This window comes from Rhagoletis zephyria, unplaced genomic scaffold, assembly GCF_001687245.7.
Source record: "Rhagoletis zephyria isolate East Lansing unplaced genomic scaffold, Rhagoletis_zephyria_1.1 Rzeph_scaffold_02854, whole genome shotgun sequence".
NCBI classification, from domain to species: domain Eukaryota; kingdom Metazoa; phylum Arthropoda; class Insecta; order Diptera; family Tephritidae; genus Rhagoletis; species Rhagoletis zephyria.
In genome coordinates, this window is record NW_016159938.1 from 1 (window position 1) to 23,640 (window position 23,640).

General features: G+C 37.7%; 7 protein-coding genes across 7 annotated transcripts; 3 read left to right on the forward strand and 4 right to left on the reverse strand.

Annotated features, from left to right (window-relative positions):
• Positions 1-6,701: 6,701 nt before the first annotated feature.
• Dph2 (Diphthamide biosynthesis 2) lies at positions 6,702-8,677 on the forward strand. Its single transcript, XM_017622599.1, has 5 exons — positions 6,702-7,033; positions 7,094-7,243; positions 7,295-7,541; positions 7,611-7,769; positions 7,829-8,677. The coding sequence occupies exons 1-5, from the start codon at positions 6,878-6,880 to the stop codon at positions 8,560-8,562; spliced, it is 1,446 nt and encodes a 481-aa protein (XP_017478088.1). The 5' UTR covers positions 6,702-6,877; the 3' UTR covers positions 8,563-8,677.
• On the reverse strand, positions 8,659-10,991 carry UQCR-C1 (Ubiquinol-cytochrome c reductase core protein 1). The gene is made up of 6 exons (XM_017622600.1): positions 10,758-10,991; positions 10,264-10,470; positions 9,879-10,207; positions 9,423-9,799; positions 9,275-9,366; positions 8,659-9,220 (listed from the first exon to the last, which is right to left on the reverse strand). Exons 1-6 carry the CDS (start codon positions 10,824-10,826, stop codon positions 8,876-8,878), a joined length of 1,419 nt encoding a protein of 472 aa, XP_017478089.1. The 5' UTR covers positions 10,827-10,991; the 3' UTR covers positions 8,659-8,875.
• Positions 10,992-11,506: 515 nt separating this feature from the next.
• CycC (cyclin C) lies at positions 11,507-12,685 on the forward strand. Its single transcript, XM_017622603.1, has 3 exons — positions 11,507-11,611; positions 11,669-12,337; positions 12,394-12,685. Exons 2-3 carry the CDS (start codon positions 11,750-11,752, stop codon positions 12,607-12,609), a joined length of 804 nt encoding a protein of 267 aa, XP_017478092.1. The 5' UTR covers positions 11,507-11,611; positions 11,669-11,749; the 3' UTR covers positions 12,610-12,685.
• On the reverse strand, positions 12,682-15,489 carry LOC108367900 (GPALPP motifs-containing protein 1). Its single transcript, XM_017622601.1, has 4 exons — positions 15,343-15,489; positions 13,255-13,954; positions 12,973-13,198; positions 12,682-12,915 (listed from the first exon to the last, which is right to left on the reverse strand). The coding sequence occupies exons 2-4, from the start codon at positions 13,917-13,919 to the stop codon at positions 12,751-12,753; spliced, it is 1,056 nt and encodes a 351-aa protein (XP_017478090.1). The 5' UTR covers positions 13,920-13,954; positions 15,343-15,489; the 3' UTR covers positions 12,682-12,750.
• On the reverse strand, positions 14,002-15,401 carry LOC108367901 (phosphatidate cytidylyltransferase, mitochondrial). The gene has a single exon (XM_017622602.1). The coding sequence runs from the start codon at positions 15,315-15,317 to the stop codon at positions 14,313-14,315; it is 1,005 nt and encodes a 334-aa protein (XP_017478091.1). The 5' UTR covers positions 15,318-15,401; the 3' UTR covers positions 14,002-14,312.
• A 1,321-nt stretch (positions 15,490-16,810) lies between the features above and the next one.
• Alg13 (Alg13 UDP-N-acetylglucosaminyltransferase subunit) lies at positions 16,811-17,606 on the forward strand. The gene has a single exon (XM_017622605.1). The coding sequence runs from the start codon at positions 16,950-16,952 to the stop codon at positions 17,460-17,462; it is 513 nt and encodes a 170-aa protein (XP_017478094.1). The 5' UTR covers positions 16,811-16,949; the 3' UTR covers positions 17,463-17,606.
• Rpn2 (Regulatory particle non-ATPase 2) lies at positions 17,509-21,671 on the reverse strand. The gene is made up of 4 exons (XM_017622604.1): positions 21,495-21,671; positions 20,266-21,234; positions 18,514-19,821; positions 17,509-18,449 (listed from the first exon to the last, which is right to left on the reverse strand). The coding sequence occupies exons 2-4, from the start codon at positions 21,218-21,220 to the stop codon at positions 17,614-17,616; spliced, it is 3,099 nt and encodes a 1,032-aa protein (XP_017478093.1). The 5' UTR covers positions 21,221-21,234; positions 21,495-21,671; the 3' UTR covers positions 17,509-17,613.
• Positions 21,672-23,640: the final 1,969 nt, after the last annotated feature.

The following is a 23,640-nucleotide window of genomic DNA, read 5'->3' on the forward strand; positions in this document are numbered from 1 at the left end:
GATAAAAGTAGTGTACCTCAAGAATTGAATAATCTAAAATTACTTCCGTTGGGATCTTATCTCCAAAGAAGCCAATTTTGACCGACCAGGTCGAAACCCTGGCATCACTATCTCTACTTTCCCTCTTTGTAAATCTTTGCACTGAAGTTATTGGGATATCTGAAATTAACCTCTCTTTGATTTCTTCTTCTGTATAGTCTGGTGGAATGCCCTATATGACACCGTAAGACTCTACATAGCTTTTTGGAATAAAGGCTCGGATATTATTTTCTTTTAAATCTTGGTGCATCTATTTGCATAAATTGCATTTTCAAAAGTTATTCTAAAGAGTGTTAAGCCGACTGCTTTAATAGTGGAAATGCCCTCAATATTAAATTTTTCTATTTTGCGCCATAAATAGAGGCCATTTTTTACATTTTTGTTTTGCACATTTTCACATTTAGAGGTATCGCAGAGCACGCTTGCCTTACCCTTATGGATTGCTGGGTAAAACACCGTTTCTCTTGCCTGTTCTTTGTTCGCATTTGCATTTTTAACAAAAACTCCTGACTTAACTGTTGTTTCGGTAACTGTATTACCTGCAAGGGCATTGGCACTAGTGGATGGAAGAATAGCGGTTTCTTCATTACTGAAATTTTCCGCAAATATTTCATTTAATGATTTATCAGTAACATTTTCTGAATCCGAGTCCTTTTTTCTTTTTCTATTAGAGCCCGGTGGCACCTGTCTAGGCACTGCACCAGCACTTTCGTTATTTGACGCCATGGCGTCACTTGAAAGACTATACCCACGTTTCACTTCACTTATATATATGTATAAAAGTATTTAAGTCAAGAAAATATAATTAAGTACAATGCAGCTCACCTGGGGTTAAATCCCGCTTACCACACTGCTTATCTCAAATTATTGATGATTGCGCACTTTTGTTTGCTGAAAAAATATTTTTTTCAGAGTTTGTTAATAAGAGAGTTTTAATAGCACAGAAAAAGCCGACCGCACAATTTGCTCGCTCAACCGGAAGTGAAATGATAAGATTAGTAGCCTCACGGTGCAGCGAACAAAGGTGGCGCTGTCAGTGGTACCGCTACTTTGGTTTTGCCGATTTTGACAGTTGTGGTAACTTGTAAATAAACCTTTGTTTACAAATCAGCGAAGGAGAAATTTGAATTATAAGTTAAAAATCAGTTTAAATTGTGTTAATTTGCAATTTGTGAGTGATTTTTGAGTTGAAGACTGCGTAAAAACTAATACAATGAAGTGCTGTGTGTTAAATTGCGACAGCCGTCAAGAAGCAAGAAGCGTAGATGCAGGTGTAGCGCTGGGACGATTCGCTGCATTTTGTGTACATAGGGCACGGCAAAGCCGTTCCCGAAATGTTTCTTTATTATTTCNCCAATGGAGTGCACTAAAATGTTCACTGTTCTATAATAGATTAGGTAAAAATGCAATATTTTCGCATTTGGCAAAATTAAAACCCGTTTTTCGCTGTAAGGTGAACTGTTTTGGCAGTTTCAACTCGTTCTTCTTTTCGCTCTATTCTTTGTTTACTTGTGGTACACAAATGTCAACGGCCAGGACGGCGCAATCTTGTATTCTATGATTCTTGCATCACTACTTGGATTCATTTTTATTTCCTTTCATACTGCAGACATTTGTACTACTTTTTATTTTAGCCTAGGTCCCCGTATTAGTTTTCTTCTTCGTGTTCGTGCTCGTCTTCGGATTTGTGCATAATTTAGCTAAGACTTCTGAAACAGCGGGCAACCCTCCTACATATAGTTAAGAAATGAACAAATCTCTTCTTAAATACGTGATAATGCTCCTAAATACGGTTTAGAAACAAAGCCTTTTGACCCATTTCATTTGATACCCATATGTTAAATAAATGCTTTAACCCTCTAGTAGGCTGACTAGGTCGTTAACTAAACACCTTTTTAGTGCACCTATAATAATTTTTTCTATATTCGTAAGGCACGATCTTTAGACAAAAATCGTACCCTTACGGCGAAGTAAATTTGAATCCGTTATGCCAATCCGTTTTATTTTAATCGGCAGTTGAATTACATATTGTGGAAGACACGGTTAAAATTAATTATTTCTTGTTATTTAGTAATTTCGTAATTAAATAAATTTTTTCTTTTGAAAAATTTTTTAATATAAACAAATTCGGTGGATTTCGTAGTTAAAATCATCGTATTTTGATATAAGTTTTATAATTATGTCATCATTCGAAATGAAGAAAATTGCTTTCGAACACAGACCGTCTACAGACCGGCTTGCCGACATATAAAACCCCAGTTTTGCATTTTTGACCGTCTGCAGACGGGATTGCCGGTTCGTAGGTCAACATTGTGTAAGAGAAAGCTGAAATTATTTCAAAGTATATCGGCGAGCCCGTCTCCAGACGGTCTTGGTTTTTCTTCCCTGTAGGAAAAAGTTACTGTCACAGATCGAAATGGACATAATTTTTGGATTTCTCTTGCTAAAATCACCCATTCCTGAATTTTTCAACTCATAAAAAAATTTGCCTACTAGAGGGTTAACTTATTAAATAATTTAAGTTTACCTCCTTAAAGGGTGGCAACCCTTTTTAATATTCTAAGGGCCGGTTGTTCAATGTCTGATTAGCACTAATCGGAGGTAGAAGCTCCAGTTAAATACAACGACTGCTTTATAGATCACATGGTATATTCATGATGTCGAAAACGTCGGTAACGATGTTTAACCGGCTGGTAGTGATAACCAGACATTGAACAACCAGCCCTAAATATTCAAACTAGGAATATCTTACCACCTTCGTTTCACGTCATATTTTAATATTTCATTTAACTTATGGATACTTTAATTAAATTCTACTTTTAAAACAGATGGCGACCCTATTCAAAATATTTTAAAACCAAAACCTGGTTAAAACTTTTTCGACTGACACACATATTGGGATACATATTTAAATTATATATCTAATTCCCTTAATTCAACTTGAATTTAATTTCTAAAACATATGGCAACCCTCTTAAATAAAGTTAAGAAAAAACATTGCAAACCCATGTCAATTCATACCCATACTTTAAAAATTCTTTTGACTTATTAAGTAATTTGAGTTAATCCTTTTACACAGGTGGAAACCCTGCGTGGTCAACTTCAAAAATATTCGCGCGTGTGGAACGCCGGCGCTACTGCACATAAGGTAGATTTCAAAGAGCCATGAGGCTACTACAAGAATCATAGAATACAAGATTGCGCCGTCCTGGCCGTTGACATTTGTGTACCACAAGTAAACAAAGAATAGAGCGAAAAGAAGAACGAGTTGAAACTGCCAAAACAGTTCACCTTACAGCGAAAAACGTGTTTTAATTTTGCCAAATGCGAAAATATTGCATTTTTACCTAATCTATTAGAGAGCAGTGAACATTTTAGTCCACTCCATTGCCTTGCAGTTGAGGCTGCTTCAGCAAACGTTTGCATGCACTCCATTGCTTTGCAATTAAGGCTGCTGCAGAAAACTGCGGCAGCGTCTCAGCGGGATTGATTAGTTAACTTGCTAATGGAGGCTGCTTGGAGCAGAAGCAAAATCATTGTGAGGAAATGCTGTTATTGAAATAATAAAGAAACATTTCGGGAAGGGCTTTGCCGTGCCCTATGTACACAAAATGCATCGAATCGTCCCAGCGCTACACCTGCATCTACGCTTCTTGCTTCTTGACGGCTGTCGCAATTTAACACACAGCACTTCATTGTATTAGTTTTTACGCAGTCTTCAACTCAAAAATCACTCACAAATTGCAAATTAACACAATTTAAACTGATTTTTAACTTATAATTCAAATTTCTCCTTCGCTGATTTGTAAACAAAGGTTTATTTACAAGTTACCGCAACTGTTAAAATCGGCAAAACCAAAGTAGCGGTACCACTGACGGCGCCCTTTGTTCGCTGCACCGTGGTAGTGATGCACGTCATGGCATATCTATTTATAAGCTGATGGTACATATGATTGAAGTTGATGTGGATCTGATTCTCTATTGTTAAGTATTAATATTTAGCAATTCATGTTGTTACGATTATCCTTGAAACCTCGTCCGGATTTTCCAAATGCTTCGGTTCGTATCGCTATTTCTCGTTGTTCGCTTTGTGTTGCCGCAGTATTCGCCACAATATTGATTTATTCAATAAAATTCAATACAATCAAAACGAATATTTCATGTATCGTTTTTCACTTGAGTGTGATCTTATTATTTTATGGGCTGTTTTTGCTTACGCGTAAATGTACATTTAGCGCATTTAGCTCTAAATGCTACTCTAAATGTACATTTATCCATACAAAATTCGTCATCTAAATGCAACTAAATGCAACTCAATCTTTGCATTTAGAATCTAAATGCTAAAAGCATCCCTGTGATCTTCCAAAATTTCCACGATTCGAACATGGTTTAATGAGAAAAAGTGGCAACATTGCTTTTTCGAGTATACAACCGCTAGCTGCGTTTCAGTGATCGCCGATCGAGATTTCATTTATTATTTTACATTATTTGGATAAAGAAAAGTTACGCAAATTCAACATCGATATGATGCTGATAGAAATCTGGATTAATTTGTGATCAACTCTGTTTGTTTTGTTTCCTAATTAGGTGTGGAAAATATAATTGGCAGCACCGACAAATGAATATATACACAAACAAATGTTCGGTTATGGTTAAAACAATTCAGGTTTTTGTATTGAATTTTCGGTTTAGAATTTATTTTTCCTTTTCAGTAGGGGTTTTTGCACATTATCTTTTCCGTGAGAATTTATCGTAATGGATACGGATCTGAATAAGCGACTGGAACACGGCTGTTTGTCAAAAGCATACGATTTCGAACTCGCGTAAATGTACATTTGCTAAGTGCGATAGCATGAACGCTCTTCGAAAACATATGTCCGAAAGTGCTAAATGTTGCACTTTAAATGCAGCAAAAACGCTGCATTAGTAATATCACGTATTTATGGTTTAAGTTCAGCGGCTGTGGCTCCGACATAGCCCGCTGGTCAAGACGAAGGCGCCGGACTGATTCTTTTTGAAGCATGAACGAAAGACACAAGATCACGTAAGAACAAGAGAGTGAAAAAAGTCGATTTTTTTAGCGGGTTCTACGCCATCTTGTTTCACTGGAAAACGAGCGAAAAGTAAACAAAGCAAAGAAAACAACGAAAACCAAAATTATTGTCAGCCACTTTAAATAAAAGTGTAAAATAGTGGTGCTTGTGATGTAAACAAACGCTCAGCTGACGAACCCGCTTTCGCAAACTTTTTTCTCAAAACCAGTTGCAAATACAACGTCGCGTTCTTACGTGATCTTGTATTTTTGGTTCATGTTTTTGAAGTGTGCTTTGACAGATGATTAGCCATGCCCGTTTACATATAACTTTGGCGTCGCGTTGGCGTTGGCGTCGCTTCGACAGCTGAATATGAATACATGCATTTATGTGAAAGTCTCCACATAACCAAAGTTGGGTAATGCAGCGTTTTTGCTGCATTTAAAAATGCAACATTTAGCACTTTCGGACATATGTTTTCGAAGAGCGTTCATGCTATCGCATTTAGCAAATGTACATTTACGCGTAAACAAAAACAGCCCATAACGCCAACGCCAACAACTCTCAACTTTTAGCATTTAGAGCTAAATGCGCTAAATGTACATTTACGCGTAAACAAAAACAGCCCATAACGCCAACGCCAACAACTCTCAACTTTTAGCATTTAGAGCTAAATGCGCTAAATGTACATTTACGCGTAAACAAAAACAGCCCATAACGCCAACGCCAACAACTCTCAACTTTTAGCATTTAGAGCTAAATGCGCTAAATGTACATTTACGCGTAAACAAAAACAGCCCATAACGCCAACGCCAACAACTCTCAACTTTTCGCGTGCGTCGTTCGTCGGCTGTTTCAAATAATCAAAACTATGTGATTTAATTTTCCTTTTTAATCAAATGCGGGCAAGAAATATAGTTATTAATGCAATTATTGATATAAAATTTTGATTTATCTGCCGCTAGTATGTTAATTTAGTGACCAAAGTATTAGCTTCGTTCCTCAACTTTTCTGGATAAAACCTGTAAAACTGGCACAAAGAAAATTGCTCTAAGAGTAAGAGAGGAAAACAAAAAAGTACAGAAACGCTTTTCGGGTAAAAATTGGTAAAACTGTCAAATATACCGTGGGCGTCATTTTTCGTCTACGTAGCGGTTTTTTATTATTTGCCGATCTGCTAAATTATATGAAAATACACAAGGAAATTAACAAAAATACTTACAAAACTTGATATTTCTTCGCTGCGATTTATTTAAGAAGGTGAAAATGCAGATGTATTTTGTTTTTTTGTTTATTCAACTTTCAAATCATTTGGACAGCTGATGGTTTGACACTTCACCAGATTTTACGACCAAAAATTCTTCGGGTAAAATCTTGCAACTTCTGACAAAGAGAGGATCGATTTTACTCTCCCATTTTTCCCATACTTTACCAGAAAACCGAGTTCGGGAACGCTTTCTGGAAAATTCCTGTAAATTCTTGCAACTTCATGCGAGTTAGGGAACGCAACTAAGAATTTTACTAGCAGAAATTAGCGGGAGAGCCAAAAAAATTAGAGCATAAGAACGTGAGAGAGCTGCTAGTTTCTGCTAGTTTTTTGGGGTAAAAAACGCTTTCGAGCACAAATTAGTGATAATTTGTGGTAATTATCTGTTGAGAAACAAAGCTTTTATTTTTATCTGCTTCGTACTGTACACGACCTAAGCAAACCAGGAAACGTACGGTACGGTGCAAAAGTAGTGATAATTCCGAAAATTAGTAGAATAACACATTTAAATCAGATAAAATTAAATTAATTGTAATTAATGAGCACCTCAGCATTTTTTACTCCACCGGAGGAGGTAATAGAGCGGCAAGCGGAATTAGATCAGGTCGAAGTTACCCCTCCCCTGGATCAGGTTTGGAATGGTACTCTATTAAAAATTTGTTGGGGATGGATACGACAAAATGGTTATAAACGGGTAATTTTTCTCAATTTTTGATGATTAATAAAAAGGAAATAATTGTAAGCTAATCATTAGGTTTGCCTTCAATTTCCCGATCATTATTTGCCGCACAGCAATGAAATTAGTGACACGCTGAAGTCACTGTTCATTCCGGAGGGAGGGTCGACAGACATTAAATTCTTTGTACTTGCCGACACTTCCTATGGAAGCTGTTGTGTAGATGAGGTAAATTTTGCGTAAGATGACAAGATTTAAATCAAAGCTGGTCAAATTTAGATCGCCGCCGGACATGTTGAAGCAGACAGCTTAATACATTTCGGCAGCGCTTGCCGTAGCAGAGTTTCTGGTCTGCCCGTGCTGTACATGTATCCACAGTATCCGTTTAACTTGAAAACATTTATGGATAAATTGTCAGTAATAGCAGATACCGTCAGAGGTAAAATTGTATTCACATACCTTGATATAGGCTATCATCATTTGTTGGATAAACGCGTAGACGAAGCTGAAGAAGATTCATTGGGCTGTAAGCATAATATATTCTTGTTTGGTAATTTCGCAAGTATTGAAAAATTGTGATCGTTTATATACACAGACAAATTAAAGGAGATACTACCTTGTAAAGACTTATTTGTCGAAGCCTATCCGCCCGCAGAGGATGCTGTGGTTGACGAAAAAGAACCTAGTGAGCCAATCTGCATTTTCATTGGAGCAGAAAACTCTAGATTCTCCAATTTATCTATCACAACACAGGGTACTTATTATAGTTTAGAAAAAATACTTACAAATAATTACGGATTTTCTTTGTCATAGCTTCCCAATGGTTTATCTACGAACCAACAAGTAATAATTTGTTCGAAAAGAATCCACTAACCGCTCAATACATTCGGCGCCGATATTATTATATTGAAAAATGTAAAGATGCTCAAACATTAGGCCTAATTGTCGCAACTCTTACAGCCGAAGGTTATTTAAAAATTGTTTCACGTTTGCAAGAAATGGCAAAAGCTAGAGACAAAAAGACTCAAATTATATCCGTGGGTCGTATAAACCCCGCCAAATTGGCAAACTTTTTGGAGATTGACTGCTTTGTGCTTATAGGGTGCCCTTTCAATAACCTTTACAACTCAAAAGAATATTATAAACCTATTGTTTCGGTATTCGAAGCTGAAATGGCACTTAATCCAGCTTGGCATATGAAATATCCGGAAGCATATGTTACTGATTTCAAAAAGTTACTTCCAGAAGGAGAAAAATTTTTGGCTTTTAATTCTTCAGACGTGCAGGAGCAAGATATTAGTTTAGTAAGTGGACGAGTTCGTGGCCACAATGTGGAAGATGATCTTGCAGAAGAGGGAGCTGCTGCATTGAGTGAACAACAACAGGCTGTTGCTGGGAGAGGTAAAATGGAAGTGATGACCAACAACACTGGCCTCACATTTGAGGATCGAACTTGGAAAGGGTTGGATCCAGCACTGGGCTGTGCAGAGCCAGCTAAATTGGAAAAGGGCCTCAGCGGCATACCCACTAATTATAGGCATGAATAGTTTAATTATACAACGAAGATTACATTCAAGATAATATTTAGTGTTCATGTGCTTGTTCTTAATGGTCTTTAAGTTAAAATAACGGGTATCAATAAATTATATTATTAAATTAATTCTATTTAATGGTCGAAACTTGATTATGCAACGATAATACATTTTCCAATCTTGATAATTGTACATTTCAAAAAATGTTATAAACACCAGGCTTTAAACGGCCGTTAAGCTTTGGTTATTATCATCATATTATTTTATTTTAGTTTTTCTCCATTTACACTATATTAGTCGGAAGTAATTTATCGTCTTCACAACTAAATTAGACTCTCAACCAGTACATCGATGAGCGAATCCTGTTATATTCTGGCAGGTTTTCGACTGGTCCAACAGCAGCTACAGCCGGGCATCTGTCATAAATATATTTCATGCCCACATCGCGTACATTGCTGACAGATACAGCGTCAATGCGTTGCTCTAATTCGTGCAGTGGAATACGACGATTGTAGCAGAGAATTTGACGACCAATGTCCTCGCAAATGGGAGTGGTTCCATCAAGCTGTAGCAACATGTTGGTCTTCAACAAATTCTTGGCTCGCTCGACTTCAGCCTCGGTCACCATTGTGCATAGACGCATCCATTCGGTTTGTACATTGAAAAGCATGTCCTGCCCATAAAAATTTGATTAATACAAAATCTGTTCAATTTAAAACTAAAATACCTCGCACTGCAGAGGATCACAAACAAAATAGATGCCCCACAAACCGGTATCCTTGTAGCATGTGTTGAATGACTGGAAGCTGTGGCACAAGTCTAAAAATTATTTCAGAATTAATTGTTGAAAAATAATCGACATTCGAGCAACGTACTATCCTCAGCACTGGCACGTGCCAAGTTGGAAGCGTTGTTTACGCCGCCACCTTGAGAGCGATCCCAGGCGCCAATGAGGGTATTTGCAACCATCAAGGGGATGTTGTCCTGATCAGTCCAGCCGCAACCTTCTACAGCAATGGCAACATGTGCAAGTGGCAAAGAATCGTCACGTACGCGTACTTCTGAACCGGTAAAGCGACATGGTGTGACTACAGGTGGTTTACCATCATAAGTGTTTTCCAAGCCTTTAAGGTTTCCTTCGGCCAACTTCACTAGCTCATCATGTTTAACACCACCAGCACCAGCAAGCACAATACGCGAGGCCTTGTAATGAGTCGAGATATAATCGGTGAGATCTTGTTTACCAATGCACCTTAACAAAAAAAAAATTATATATTTTTTTAATTTACAAAAAGTTTTATGGATATATGTATACTTGTAAATTTTCTTACTTTATGTTTTTTGTGGGTCCCAGAATAGTTTGTCCCAAAGGGGTGCCTTGGTAGGCGGTGGCGTGCAAGTGGTCGAACACAACTTCTTGCAAATTGCTCTCCACTTCTTGCATCTCACGCAAAATTACTGACCGTTCCCGTTCGATTTCGGCCTCGCCCAACTTGGAATTTTGAATAATATCAGCCAAAATCTCAACAGCTTTTGGTACATCTTTCGATAGACATTTAGCATAGAAGACGGTCTGCTCCCGAGAGGTATAAGCATTCAAGTGTGCGCCCAAATTCTCAACCTCCAATTCCAAATCGGTCTGAGAACGCTTTGCGGTACCCTGTATAGAACAAATATTTATATTAATTTGCATAGTTTGTTATATATGAATCTAACCTTGAAAGCCATATGTTCTAAAAAGTGTGCAACACCATTGTTCTTTTCGGTTTCCGAGCGGGAACCAGCATCGATCCAAAGGCCCACGGTAGCAGTTGCTGCACCGGAATCTTCGCTTGCCACTCGCAGGCCATTATCCAATCGAGTTACCTGAGTGGCTGGAATATTTACGAGGGTCTTCTTAAGACTGGCAGTTGCCTTATAGCGCTATCAAAAAAAAAAAACAGATTTACAAACAACTGGAACATATACCTTGTGCTCATAACCTCTAACTCACTGGAGTACGAAATTTATTAAGATATTTCAGTTTAAATATTGGCGTAAAATTAGAACCGTGGATATTTTTAATTTAATTTATGGAAGATAAATGAGTTTAGTAATAGCAATTGTGCCGTACTTCAGTTTTTCACATTACGTAACGAAAAATAATTCGGTGTGTTGTAATTACCAACCCCCTTCTTCGGAAGACCCAATTATTACCAATTGTAACTTACTTTTAAAATCTCAGCTCCTTTGGTAAGCTGGCGTAAATTTTGGGAAACAGAGAGCACTCGTAACGCCATCGTTTCAATTTGTTTCTTAAAGAATTTGCTTAAAATAAATTAAACAATTCACCCTCAACGATCTTTCACGAACCAGACAGGTAATTGGGAGTTTAAGTTGGCTGCGGTTTGTTACTTTTGAAGATGTCAATGAATGTCAAAATCCGGTACGTTCAGTGACACTAACCTTTCGTTTCCTTTCCTTCTTTTTTCAACGTTCTTTTTCTGTTCTGCCGTCAGCAGTGTTGCCATTGCCTTCGCCCTCAAAATGACCATAAAAAATCGAAAACTGATATGTATCAAAACGGCAACACATGAACGAAAGACACAAGATCACATAAGAACAAGAAAGTGAAAAAAGTCGATTTTTTTTAGCGGGTTCTACGCCATCTTGTTTCACTGGAAAACGAGCGAAAAGTAAACAAAGCAAAGAAAACAACGAAAACCAAAATTTGCCAAATTTATTGTCAGCCACTTTAAATGCACAATTTAGGTAAAATGATGCAACAAAATGCTTTAAAATGTGTTGTCATGTTTGAATTAACTCTTCTTTACTTGAATAAAAGTGTAAAATAGTGGTGCTTGTGATGTAAACAAACGCACAGCTGACGAACCCGCTTTCGCAAACTTTTTTCTCAAAACAAGTTACAAATACAACGTCGCGTTCTTACGTGATCTTGTATTTTTGGTTCATGACGGCAACACGGCCGTCAGTTTCTAGATGACAGCTGACAACAAAACAAAATTGACGTTTTGAGACAAGGATTCGCAAAGATTAAATTTTCGAGGTTGTCTGTAAGTCTGAGGTAAATACTTATTTGTATTCTCGTATTTAGGAAAGCAACTAGTAAATTGTCATTTAGAATATCGGGAACGGCTGGCTTAATTTATCATATAAACTTTTGTCATATTGCTCTGGTTGGGAGTGTTTGCATTTTCCTAAAATGGCCGGAAACTTTTGGCAAAGTTCCCACTCCCAACAATGGATCCTGGATCGCCAAGACCTCATACGCGAAAGACAATATGATCTACAAGTACTAAGCGAAGATGAGTATCAGAAGATTTTTATTTTCTTTGCCAACGTTATTCAAGTGCTTGGCGAGCAATTGAAACTTCGTCAGCAGGTCATCGCTACTGCTACTGTCTACTTTAAACGTTTCTATGCACGGAATTCGCTCAAGCACATCGATCCACTACTTTTGGCACCCACCTGCATATTGCTAGCGTCTAAAGTGGAGGAGTTCGGTGTGATTTCTAATTCGCGTTTAATCACTATCTGTCAATCGGTGATTAAATCGAAATTCAGCTATGCCTACACACAGGAATTTCCTTATCGCACCAATCATGTTTTGGAATGTGAATTCTATTTACTTGAAAATTTAGATTGTTGTTTAATCGTTTATCAGCCATATCGACCACTGTTGCAGCTTGTGCAGGACATGGGGCAAGAGGAGCAATTGTTAACGTTGAGCTGGCGCATAGTTAACGATTCACTGCGCACCGATGTATGTTTGTTGTATCCACCTTATCAGGTAAGTTTTTATACAAATTGCAAAAATTTAACACAAATCAATTGGATGCATTTCAGATTGCAATTGCTTGCCTACAAATCGCTTGTGTAATTCTGCAGAAAGATTCCATGAAAACCTGGTTCGCCGAATTGAATGTAGACCTCGACAAAGTGCAAGAAATTGTGCGTGCAATTGTAAATCTTTATGAACTTTGGAAAGACTGGAAAGAAAAAGATGAAATTCAAATGCTTTTGAGTAAAATACCAAAGCCGAAACCAGCGCCTCAGCGATAATTATAATGTGACAATATAGGACTTGCGCTGCTCTAAAAAATATACATAAAAGTATTTGTACTATTGTAAGTTACAATTGGAGGTCTTTTAAATTAATTTATTCTAAAAAATATTTTTACATGGCAACCAAACTTTAATGAACTAAAGATATTTAGTTTTGCCACTTGAAAACTTAGTATTTAGTATTTTTGCTTTATCAACTATTTGTTTCGTTTGATTACTATCGATTTTGTTTAATTTTAAATCCACGTCACGGCTGAACGGGCGACGTTCGGGTTTAGCGCCAGCAGCAGCTAATTCCTTTTCCTGTAAACAATGAGAATATGTTTTCAAAAAATATTCTAATTGCAATTCTAAACTTACTCTTTTTTTTTGTTCCTTTCTCAACTTCCTCTGATGAATATCTACTAAAGATTCATCTCGTTTGTGTTTCTTTTTGTGCTTCTTAGCAAGTTGTTCTTGTTCCTCGTCGCGTTGCCGTTCATAAGCAGCCTCAGCACTTCGCTTTAATGCCTCAGCCGATGTGGTACCTTTAGATGTGCAAGGAGTTGGATTCTCTGCATCCTGAGGTGTTTTTGTCCAAGATGAGCTATATTGTGTTAAATTTATTGTAAATAAATTAGAAAAAAATTAAAATTCGCATACCGGTCACTAAAGTCCGGCCTTTCTTTGCCCTGATGAAATGTTCGCTTCATGTTCGAAAGCGCTGCAAGTCCTCCTTTTAATCCTACAGCAGGCAGTTCAAGCATCCATTCTTCACGTACTTTTGCGTCCGTCGTTTGTCCTGCACCTTCAATAGCAGCCAATTTTAATTCTAACGCACGCTGTTCTAACTCGATTTGTGTTGCGCTCATTTTTACCATTCCTTCAGCATCAACGGAAACTGGCATGGGACCATAGCAAAAATCCGTGGCGTCAACTTCTCTGTCATTATCTTTGTCATTGGGTTCACAAGGTTCAGTTGCCTTCATACTACCCTCTGTTGTGTGCAAAAGTTCACGAGGAAACTCAGGGCCTATTAAAGTTTTGTTGATGCTAAGAGCATCCTTGAGCAAATGTGGTGGGAGCGCTGGGCCGAATGCGTCATTAATTTGTGCAACTTCCGTACTTTCGTTGCCATGCTTTGCCAAAATGGCTTCGGCCTCCACACGGTGTTTCTTTTGGCTGTCCCGCTTCTTGTCCCTGTGGCGTTTCTTTTCCTTATTTTTATGCTTCTTTTTGTCAGTTTTGCGTTTTAGCTTCTTGCTTTTCTTATGCTTTTTATATTTCTGTGGTGATGTGGAAGCGGATGTGTCTGTGTCACTGCTCATTTTGTGCAATCTGTTTAATTGAAGTATTTGGTAGGCTGAAGAACAAAAGAAAGTATCAGTAAAACTGCATCGGTGTGGTAGGATTCACATTCTGTTCACTTTATTGCACTAAATACTTACGAATGTTAAAAATAGATAATAAAACTATTATTTACAATATTACATAGCCCACAATTTTTCCAATAGTAAAACTCTATAAGCAATTTTGGCATTAAATACATTTAAACTGCAGTGTAACTCCCCTTTGTGAAGTAAGTATATAATCTTCAGCGAAATTAATTTGTGTGTTAATCAAATGAGCAGCAAAAGTAAAATATACCAACAAATGCCATCAAAATCCGTATTTTTTTCAGTAGCGAAGGCATAATAATTCACTGAATCATTCTTCCACAATTATGAAAAGGTTTTAAGCGCCTTTTTATAGCTATAAACTAATGATTTGAACAATCCTGCGCTGGCTATGTTTTTTATCGACTGCGTTATGCTGCTGCGCCATACTATATCATTCACTGAAGTTTGCACAAGTTCGAGAAGATTGTGAGCATCTGCTAAGTGTGGAACAATTTTCATGTAATCACCCTTAAAGGCGGAATTTTGCACAAGACGCTTTTGTAGTTCATTGGGTGCGTTGCGTAGGTGATACATTTTAGCCAGCGACGACTTGTCCTGTTCGAACTGTATAATTTTTTTGCCGGTCCCGATTTCTGAGCCATTGAAATCTGCTGCAACGTAATTGGTAAATTTTTGCAATGCGGGAGAGTAGAGTTCTAAGAAATCTTTCTCCTGTGCCAATACTATATTCCGAACCTTTTGCTTATTCTCGCCAAATATCATTCGAAAATCACCCTTGTAACTTAGACTGGAAATTGTATGAAAGAGTTGGTAAGATGTGAAACGCTCTGGTAGCAGTAGAAGTGCTACTTGAAATGCGCTGTATAAATTCATCATTAAAGCCTCTTTTAATTGGTCGTCGCCATTCGTGGGTACCAACTCGCAGATGGGTTTTTGGAGCCGGCCAGCAAGATACAAATACCGCCAATTCAACAAGTCATCCAGCAAGTGTTCACGTGAAACGACCCCGTATTTTATAGTTACTTGAATATCGTCCAAGGGCACCAATGTATTGAAGTATACACGGGCGCCCAGATGCTCTTGGTATTTCATAATGAAACGCGGACCCATTAGGCGGAGCAAAGAATAGTGGCTTTCCTGACGATCGATATTCTCAGCATGCCAACCAAGGGGATCACGCACACAGAATATTAGGTCAATGACATTGTTCTTCTGTTGAGCAACTTCTTCATAACCAATTTGCTTTTTCACACCACTACCATAGGCAAATACATAGGAAAGACCGCCACGAGGGAAATGCGCCAATATATCTTTGAAAATACCCATGCCAGAAAATTATCAATATATTTACTTCTACTTTTATTGATGTCAGGCCTTTCATTAATTTAATTTACACATTTGTATGTGTATTCTCACAAAATCGACTCCATTGAATTATCCTTCGCCCTTCAGTTTTTAAGGGATAAACTAGAAAAAGAAGAAGCATCTCATCAGCTGTATGTGAGTGTAGCCGTTCTGGCCAAAAAAATTACCTTGATTAATAAAAGTTGCGTTCGCGTAGCTGTTAATTGTTCATGTTTAACCACAACTTAGGCTATCTGCACACTTGTCGTCCAATCATAGTTGCGTTATCGTCTCGCCCTAAAATTTTGAGCCGAGCACATGCATTTCAAAGGNATTATTGAATCATGGCCCTTCAGTTTTTAGGGGATAAACTAGAAAAAGAAGAAGCATCTCATCAGCTGTATGTGAGTGTAGCCGTTCTGGGCAAAAAAAAAAATTACCTTGATTAATAAAAGTTGCGTTCGAGTAGCTGTTAATTGTTCACAACTTACAGGTTTTTGCGTTCGAGTACGCAAAAAAATTGCAAAATAGGGGAAATTGAGAGAGCAAAGTGAAATTTCATTTTGAGGGGAAGCTGCTGGTTTCTGCTGGATAAATTTTTGCCAACAGCAATTCGCAATAATTAAGCTTGTAAGAAATAAGTAGTTATTTGTTTAATCAATAAACTGTGTCATATAACACTTTGTGATGACTTTTCGTACGTTTTAAATTTTACACTTTTGAATGTAAACAAAAATTATATCAGCTGTTCATCTAACTAGCAAGTTTCTGCAAATTTTCTGTTCGCGTACTATTTTGGATATTTTCCTCTTGTAAGAGAACAGATGACATTTCGCCAGAATTTGGCAGTTGGATGTTTTTTGGGCGTGTGTGAATAGGTAACAAAGTTTGCGGCAAGTAAATTTTTGACAACTATGAGGTGAATAAAATTTCAGTAGCTCATGAGCAGAGGTGGGCACTACCACAAACAAGCGTGAGCTAGAAGTGAGCATGTGTTAGTGTACCTAATTCATTTTGCATGCTGTCGTGTTCTCATCGCTGCGCTCTCGCTTGTATATGTACACTCAACGCTTACGCTCTTTTAGCACCTGCTAACTCTCTGCCCATGCCTGCTCATGAGGCTAGTGAAATTTTTGGCAAGTGCATAGAAAATTTTGATAATCGCAAAGATTGTTGCTGTGTGTAATTTTTCGTAAAACAAAAGCTTAAATTGATGAAATGCAATCAGTGATGGTAGATGTTTTCTTAAAATATTAATTTCACTTCAATTTTTAATAGTTTATTCCGAATAAATCTGCGGTTATCAAAAATTTACTGCTGTCAGAAAAGATTTCATTTCACACAGCAGATTGGCAAAAACTGTCTCACCATAGTAAAAATATTATTCAAAAGCTTTCCCCATAGAACTATGTTACCCGATTCACACACGCAGATTTTAAACGAACGCACCTAAAATGTGTGTCACAGGAAAGCAATTCATTTAATTTTGATCTTTCTGGTAGCCCAGTTAGAGTGACCAAGTCTTATCATACGTGAAAAAATATGACAATCTACTCCTTTGTTTATCAATTTGCAAGGTGCAAATTTTCGGAAGAATAAGTGTATCTATAAAACATGAGTTTCAAAGCCATTTACGTCACAGTGGGCACTACCAGATTCGACGAACTTGTTGAAGAAGTTGTATCCGCTCAAGTTTTGAGAACTCTACAGCAGCGAGGATGTCGAAACTTAATCATACAGTACGGTCATGGTAGGCCAGTGCAAAATACCGACAACATTCGTAAAGCATATGGAATTTCTATAGCACAATACGCCTTCAAGCTCGAAACTCCAAGAACTGATATTCTGAATGCCGACTTGATAATAGGCCACGCGGGAGCTGGAACTTGCATGGATATACTTAATCACGCACGACCTGGTATTATAGTGATTAACGATAGACTAATGGACAATCATCAAAAAGAACTAGCAGAACAGCTAAGCGAAGAAGGATACTTATTTTATTGCAGAGTACAGGGTCTTGCTAAAACCATTGAACAAGCCGATGTAACTAAGTTAAAACCATATGAAAATCGTAATAATATGCACACCTTTGTCAGGTACTTAAATGAGATGATGACAGCGTAGTTTGTTAGTACTTGTCATAAAGTATATGTATAAAATTAGATTAGAATTGGTGTTTATATGATTTTTATTATTGATAAATGTGAAACACGAAAAATATGTTTAGTTTCCAAAGACTACAATAAAATTACAAAATGATAAAAAGCATTCCCATTTAGTCTTCTATGTACTCGAATGGCTCTGGAGGCTCGGGTTCCTTAGCTTCATCGTTTTTGGGCCCATAAGCAGCTACAGGTTCAACTAGTTCCTGTTCAGCAGATTTGCCTGTGTGTTGCAATACAATAATACCACCTATGGTAACATCCTTCAGCGGTATGAAAGCCTGTGCTTCAGCCACGCTAATGACCTTGAGTTGTTGACGGACAACACGAGCGGGATTTTGCAAGATCTCAAAATTCGGTTCAGGTTCTTTCTTGTCCTTCTTTTCTTTTTCTTTCTCTTTTTCCTTGTCCTTTTCTTTTTCATCTTTCTTCTTTTCGCCGGCTTCCTTATCTTTCTCCTTCTCTTTATCATCGTCTTTTTTCTTTTCTTTCTCCTCTTTCTTTTTCTTATCTTCTTTTTTCTCTACTTTCTCGTCTACATCCATTTTTTTATCGTCTTTCTTTGAGTCTTTGCTGTCCTCATCTACATCCATCTTGTTATCTTCTTCCTTCTTATCAGCGATTTCGCGTCTCTTTTGGCGTGCAGCTATTGAGAGAACAGCGGTGGCCACTTTCTCACGCTCCTCTGATTTCTTTTCTTCCAACGGTGCTGGATAAGCATAGAGAGATGGTTTAGCTGCGGATTTAAACTCCATCTTTGGCATCTTCAGATCAGAGTTCAAACCAATAACGCAAGTTGGAGTAAATGCCAACGAAAGCGAATGTGCCAATGGGAACCAATACCAGTACTGGGTGAATACGAGCATTCCTACAACGGCTTGCAAATTTGTGTGCCCAGTGCGTGATTGCAAGGAAAGTGTAGCATTGCGCCCGCCCCCATCAATTATACCTACGGGATATAATTATCATCACTTTGTTATTAAAATAACTAAGAAATCTTGACTTTTACTCACCCTGGGCGAGGATGGCTCCAAACTTTGCCATTACATCTTCGTGTTTATTGCTAATCACTTCGGCATAAAGTTGACGGAAGAAAGTCGTTTTCGGGCATGTTTGGTCAGTATGTTGTATTATAATCATAGCAGAGGCAATGAGCGCACCTTGGCGCACAAAATTCACCGGATCAAATTTAACCATGGGTTCCAGGAGAGCGATTGCCTCGCGCAGACCTGTGCCAGCACAGGCAATACCCAAAGCCATAGCCGCGCCATAGCGAACGTGTGGATTGTAAGACTCAGCGAGTAAGCTTACAACGGAGGGACATTGTTCAGGTGTACGGAAAAGTATGAAACCAATTGCGGTAACCGCAGCCCGCCGTACATCATCGTTTACATCGGAAACTGCGACATGCAAAAGTCTGCGGATAGCTTTGTTGCTACCAGAACCGTTGTAAGCCATAGCAATGGTGTACATGCCAGAGCGTCGTAGAACAGGATCTTTGTCAGTGGACAAACTGGTAACCAAAGGATCGGCTTCTTCAAGGCGGGCAAACATAGTCAATGAAATACCAACAGCTAATCCACGTAGAATTTTCTCGTGCTGTGTTTCCTGGGCATAAGACACCATATCCTCGATTGCTTGTGCATTTTTAGAGCCCAACATAACCATACCCATGGCAATGCCGGCGGCTTCGCCAGTAACAGCATCATCTTGGTACAAATTGAACTTGAGTTGCTCATATAAGTCTTGACGATGAGTGCCCATTGCCGCTAAACCTAATCCCAAGCAGCCCCCATGACGTACATTCTCGTTTTGAGCATCCTTCAACTGCTGCAAAAGATAGTCGATGATGTTGGCACCATGATTGGCGTGAATCAGGCCTAGGGCATATAGACCACCTCCTTCAGAATAGCCCGAGCTAGGTCCGGTCTCTTTTGGTAAGTAACTTTGCATAAGACCCAAAGAGTCTTTCTCGTGTCCGCGGTGGATAACACCCAAGGAAGCAGTAGCAGTCAATTTTGCCCAGTTTGTGGCTCTCGCCAGCCAATCCAGATTATCGCGTAAAAATTGATCCGATGTTGTACCAGCATGCATGAATGCGTTTGCAATTACAGTAGCAGTGTGACAAATAGATACACGCACTGCTTCTTTTGTGCCTCGCAGAATTTGCAGGTCAGCATGATTACTGCGGATTAAGAACTGCAGTTGAAGATCAATGGTTATTTCGCCGGACAAAATAGAAATGAGCTTTTCAATATTTTTCTGGTGAGCCTTCTCTGAGTCGTTCAATGAATCGATAGTCCTCTCAATTTTAGTATCACCTATTAAACGAAATCGATGGGAATTTGTGTTATAGGTATAGATAAATTAATGAATATGAGCGTACATGAATGAGTACCTTTGTGTTATTATGGAATAGTAGCTTATGCCACGAAGCTCGCTTTAGTAGAATGCGGCATTCCTTTTACTTAATAAGAATATTGATTTGCTGGTATCGGAACTATTTCTTGCGCGTTTATTTGCCAAAAGTTCTTCAACGGCTCGGCGGCAGTGAGTCATTCGCAATCGTATGCTGCGAATGCTGCATTATACTAAAGCCAGCCTTTCGTCATAAGCTAATATTCGGTACGAACACAGATATATAAATACATAGGAAAAAAGCAATTAAATAAGCAACCAATGTAATTGGCAGGATTTGTTATAGGTCTTAAAAGACGGTCAATAAAAAAATAAATAAAAATAAAAAAATTAATTGTAATATTTACCCTCAGCATCTCCAGATGAATCTTCTGTGGGCTTAGGTTTTTCATCGGTAGGTGATTTCGATGCCTCGTCACTGGTAGATTCGTTTGTGCCTTGTGGTTTGAAGGTCGACGGCAATGCTGTTGGAATGGGTGCTGTTTCTTTAAGAGCTTGAAGAACTTTACCTAAAAATTCTTGTGTAGCCGATTCATATAAATCAAAAGCAATCTGGTATGCCATTAAATTATTTCCCTCAATCGAAGAACGAGTTAATTTATCTAGAACTTCGGCCACTGCAAGTGGGTCCTCCAAAAATATTAAACATTGACACATGTTAACGTAGTCTGGCACACCCAAGTCTCGATATAAGCCAACCAAACAACGCAATACTTCATTACGGAAACCACGATTCTGAATCAAGGACATAGTCACATTGTAGGCATAAGCCAACATGCCACTAACATCATCCGATTTCATAATGGACTGTTCAAATATATCCATACGACGCGTTTCCAAGGCGATGCCTAATGCCTGACGATATTGGCCGTCATCCAAACAACGCTGGATCATGCGGTTAACAATTGCTTCCAAACGTGTATCAACTGCCTTTGCTTCCTTCGGATTTTCAATGAAAGCAATGCGTTGAGCAATGTAGAAATCAATGCACTTGGCTATTATAGTTTCGGTGTATTCGTTACGTGCATTTACGTCGAACAAATCGCCAGCACCCAGTGCATAGGTTAGTGCGTCTTCAAATGATCCCAAATGATAAAACACTTTAGATGCTACCATGCCAGCCAATTTATTTTCAGGAAATGAACGATCTTCATGCAACATTTCAATTTTTTCGATGGATTCAGAGATCTCTGGCCAAAACTCATCCACAATGTGGTCTAGTTTCTTCAGAGCGAATACCTTTAAATCGGGCATGGGCTCATCTAGCAAGGAGATGATACCAGCGGCGGACGTTAACGTCATTGTGGTAATGGTCACTGTAATTGATAAATGACAAAGAAAACAATTTTGAGGTTATGTTTAATTGAGTTGGGGGTCAGTGAAAAGTTAGAGAAATGCATTCGTTCTTGATTTTAAGGTAAACGATATATAATACTTTAAATAAATTTATAATGAATGATAAAACCATTTGTTCCTAAAACTTTACTACTCTATATGTGTAGCTGCAGACAACGGTGCACTATTTACCAAATCACTGATACCAAATGTTAAAAGCCTGTTAATATTATATTCGTACCTAAACAGCTTCAAACAACAAAATTTTCCACTTAGACGTTGCTTTTTATTGTTCAAATACCGAATTCACTTATTTTTCAAACAATAATCTTAAACTTTTAGCGTTCTTCACCCCGACTAACAAAATGCAATAGAAAAATCCAAAACTGCAAATCACTTCTGTCAAACTCCATGCAGGGTTGCTACTGCTACAAAAAAATACTTACCATCCACTTGAGAAAAATCTAGGGAATCTAGCAAATATCTACCGATTACTTTTTTTTAGTTTCTTTTATTTTATTTTATTTATTTATTTCAATTCAGTTAGTCTACAGAGTATACATTCTTACAGAGAATAAAAACTTTTTTTGTTCTATTTGTTTACTTTCAATAAAAATTAAAATCGTTTATTAAGGTATTTTTGTTGCCGGCCGTTTGTGTTTTTTTTTTTATTTAACAATTGCCATTTATAAAACTGCCGCTGATTTGTTTCAATTTTTTTGCGAACAATCATAGCGTGTAATTACATATCTCTCAATTTTTTTACTTGAAGAATCATTTAAAATGTTTATTCAATCAAAAGCTCCTCAACATTCCAGTATAATTAGTTTTGAATAGAGCACGATATGTTCGCCTTTTCCATACACATATATCGTATGTACATATGTATATTAAAAGTATGCATTAAAGCGTTGGAAAATTAATGCAATAAAGTAGAAAGGACTTTATAGTATAAATACAACTATAAAAAATGCAGCAGGAACTAAAATTTAGTTTGTTTTTTTGCAATCAAAATACTTTAACAAAAATCTACAACAAAGAGAAAAATTTACCTTTTTACCAAATCACATTTTTTTCTACCAAGTTTGGTAATAATTTAGGAAATTGGCAGCCCTGCTCCGTTGTCATAAGCATGAACCAAAAAGACAAGATCACGACAGCAGAAGAGTGGCCCGCATGATTCAATAATACCATGATTCAATAACACCCGATTTACATGAACCAAAAATACAAGATCACCTAATCAAAGAAGCAAGAAAAAAGTATATTTCTGAGTGTTTTTGACATCTGCCTAAGAATGAAAACAAACAAAGAAAACGAAAAAGGCGCGGGGATTGAGTGCGATTAAATTGGTATTTATTATAAAATATACAAAGTGAAACTTGATGACAATAAGCAAAAAAAGTTCATAAAATATGGTTTTCATTCAGTCTAAATCAGGCACTTGCCGCGTTAAGACCTGTTATTTTTCTAGGTGGTGTTTAAATTGCAAATATCTATATAAATACTCGCTAATACATATAAGCACATAAAGTTTTATACGTGTATTAGGAACAACAAAAACACTCAAGTCTTTTTGAAAAAGAAAAATGAACGGGGTTCACCCCCCCATAAGGAATAGGTTCCGAGACCTAGATCCTGACGTTAATCTTTCTGGCGAAAAGACAAACCGCAAACGGATAAGGACCGACGATTTCACACCGCTTCCGGAAATTAGGCAGAATGACGACCATATTCCCAGGTATCTGATCGCAACTGCAACGGGACACAAAATTGGTGAAAGTGCATCAGGAAAAATAAACGAAATCCGCCCACTAGCGTCGTACAACGTGTTCCAAATTGAAAAAGGACTACAACACATAAGCAAAGATTACACTGAGGTTAAGGAACTAAAATCAGGTGACTTGCTTATAAAAACATGCAATCTAAAGGCAGCCGAAAAGTTCATCAAAGCAACACATATCGACATTGTACCCGTCAAAATATCGTCACATAAATTTTTAAATTCTACACAAGGCCGAATCTTTTCTAAAAACATAATACATCTCACAGAAAAAGAATTAGTTGAAGGTTTAGCGAATCAAAAAGTAAGCGAAATAAAAAAACTCACAAAAGTCATAGACGGAGTGGAAACGCCAACTGGAGCTGCCATTGTCACGTTTGACCTAATTCGCAGACCAGAAAAAATGTGTTTAGGATGGGAACGGGTAAATGTATATGAATATATTCCGAACCCAATGAGATGTAAGACATGCCAAAGGCTGGGACACACAAGAAATACTTGCAGAAACCTTGAATTATGTAAAAAGTGTGCCATACCACCTCCGCATGAAAACTGTTCGAGAACATTTTGCGTCAATTGCAATAATGAAACACACGCTTCTGAT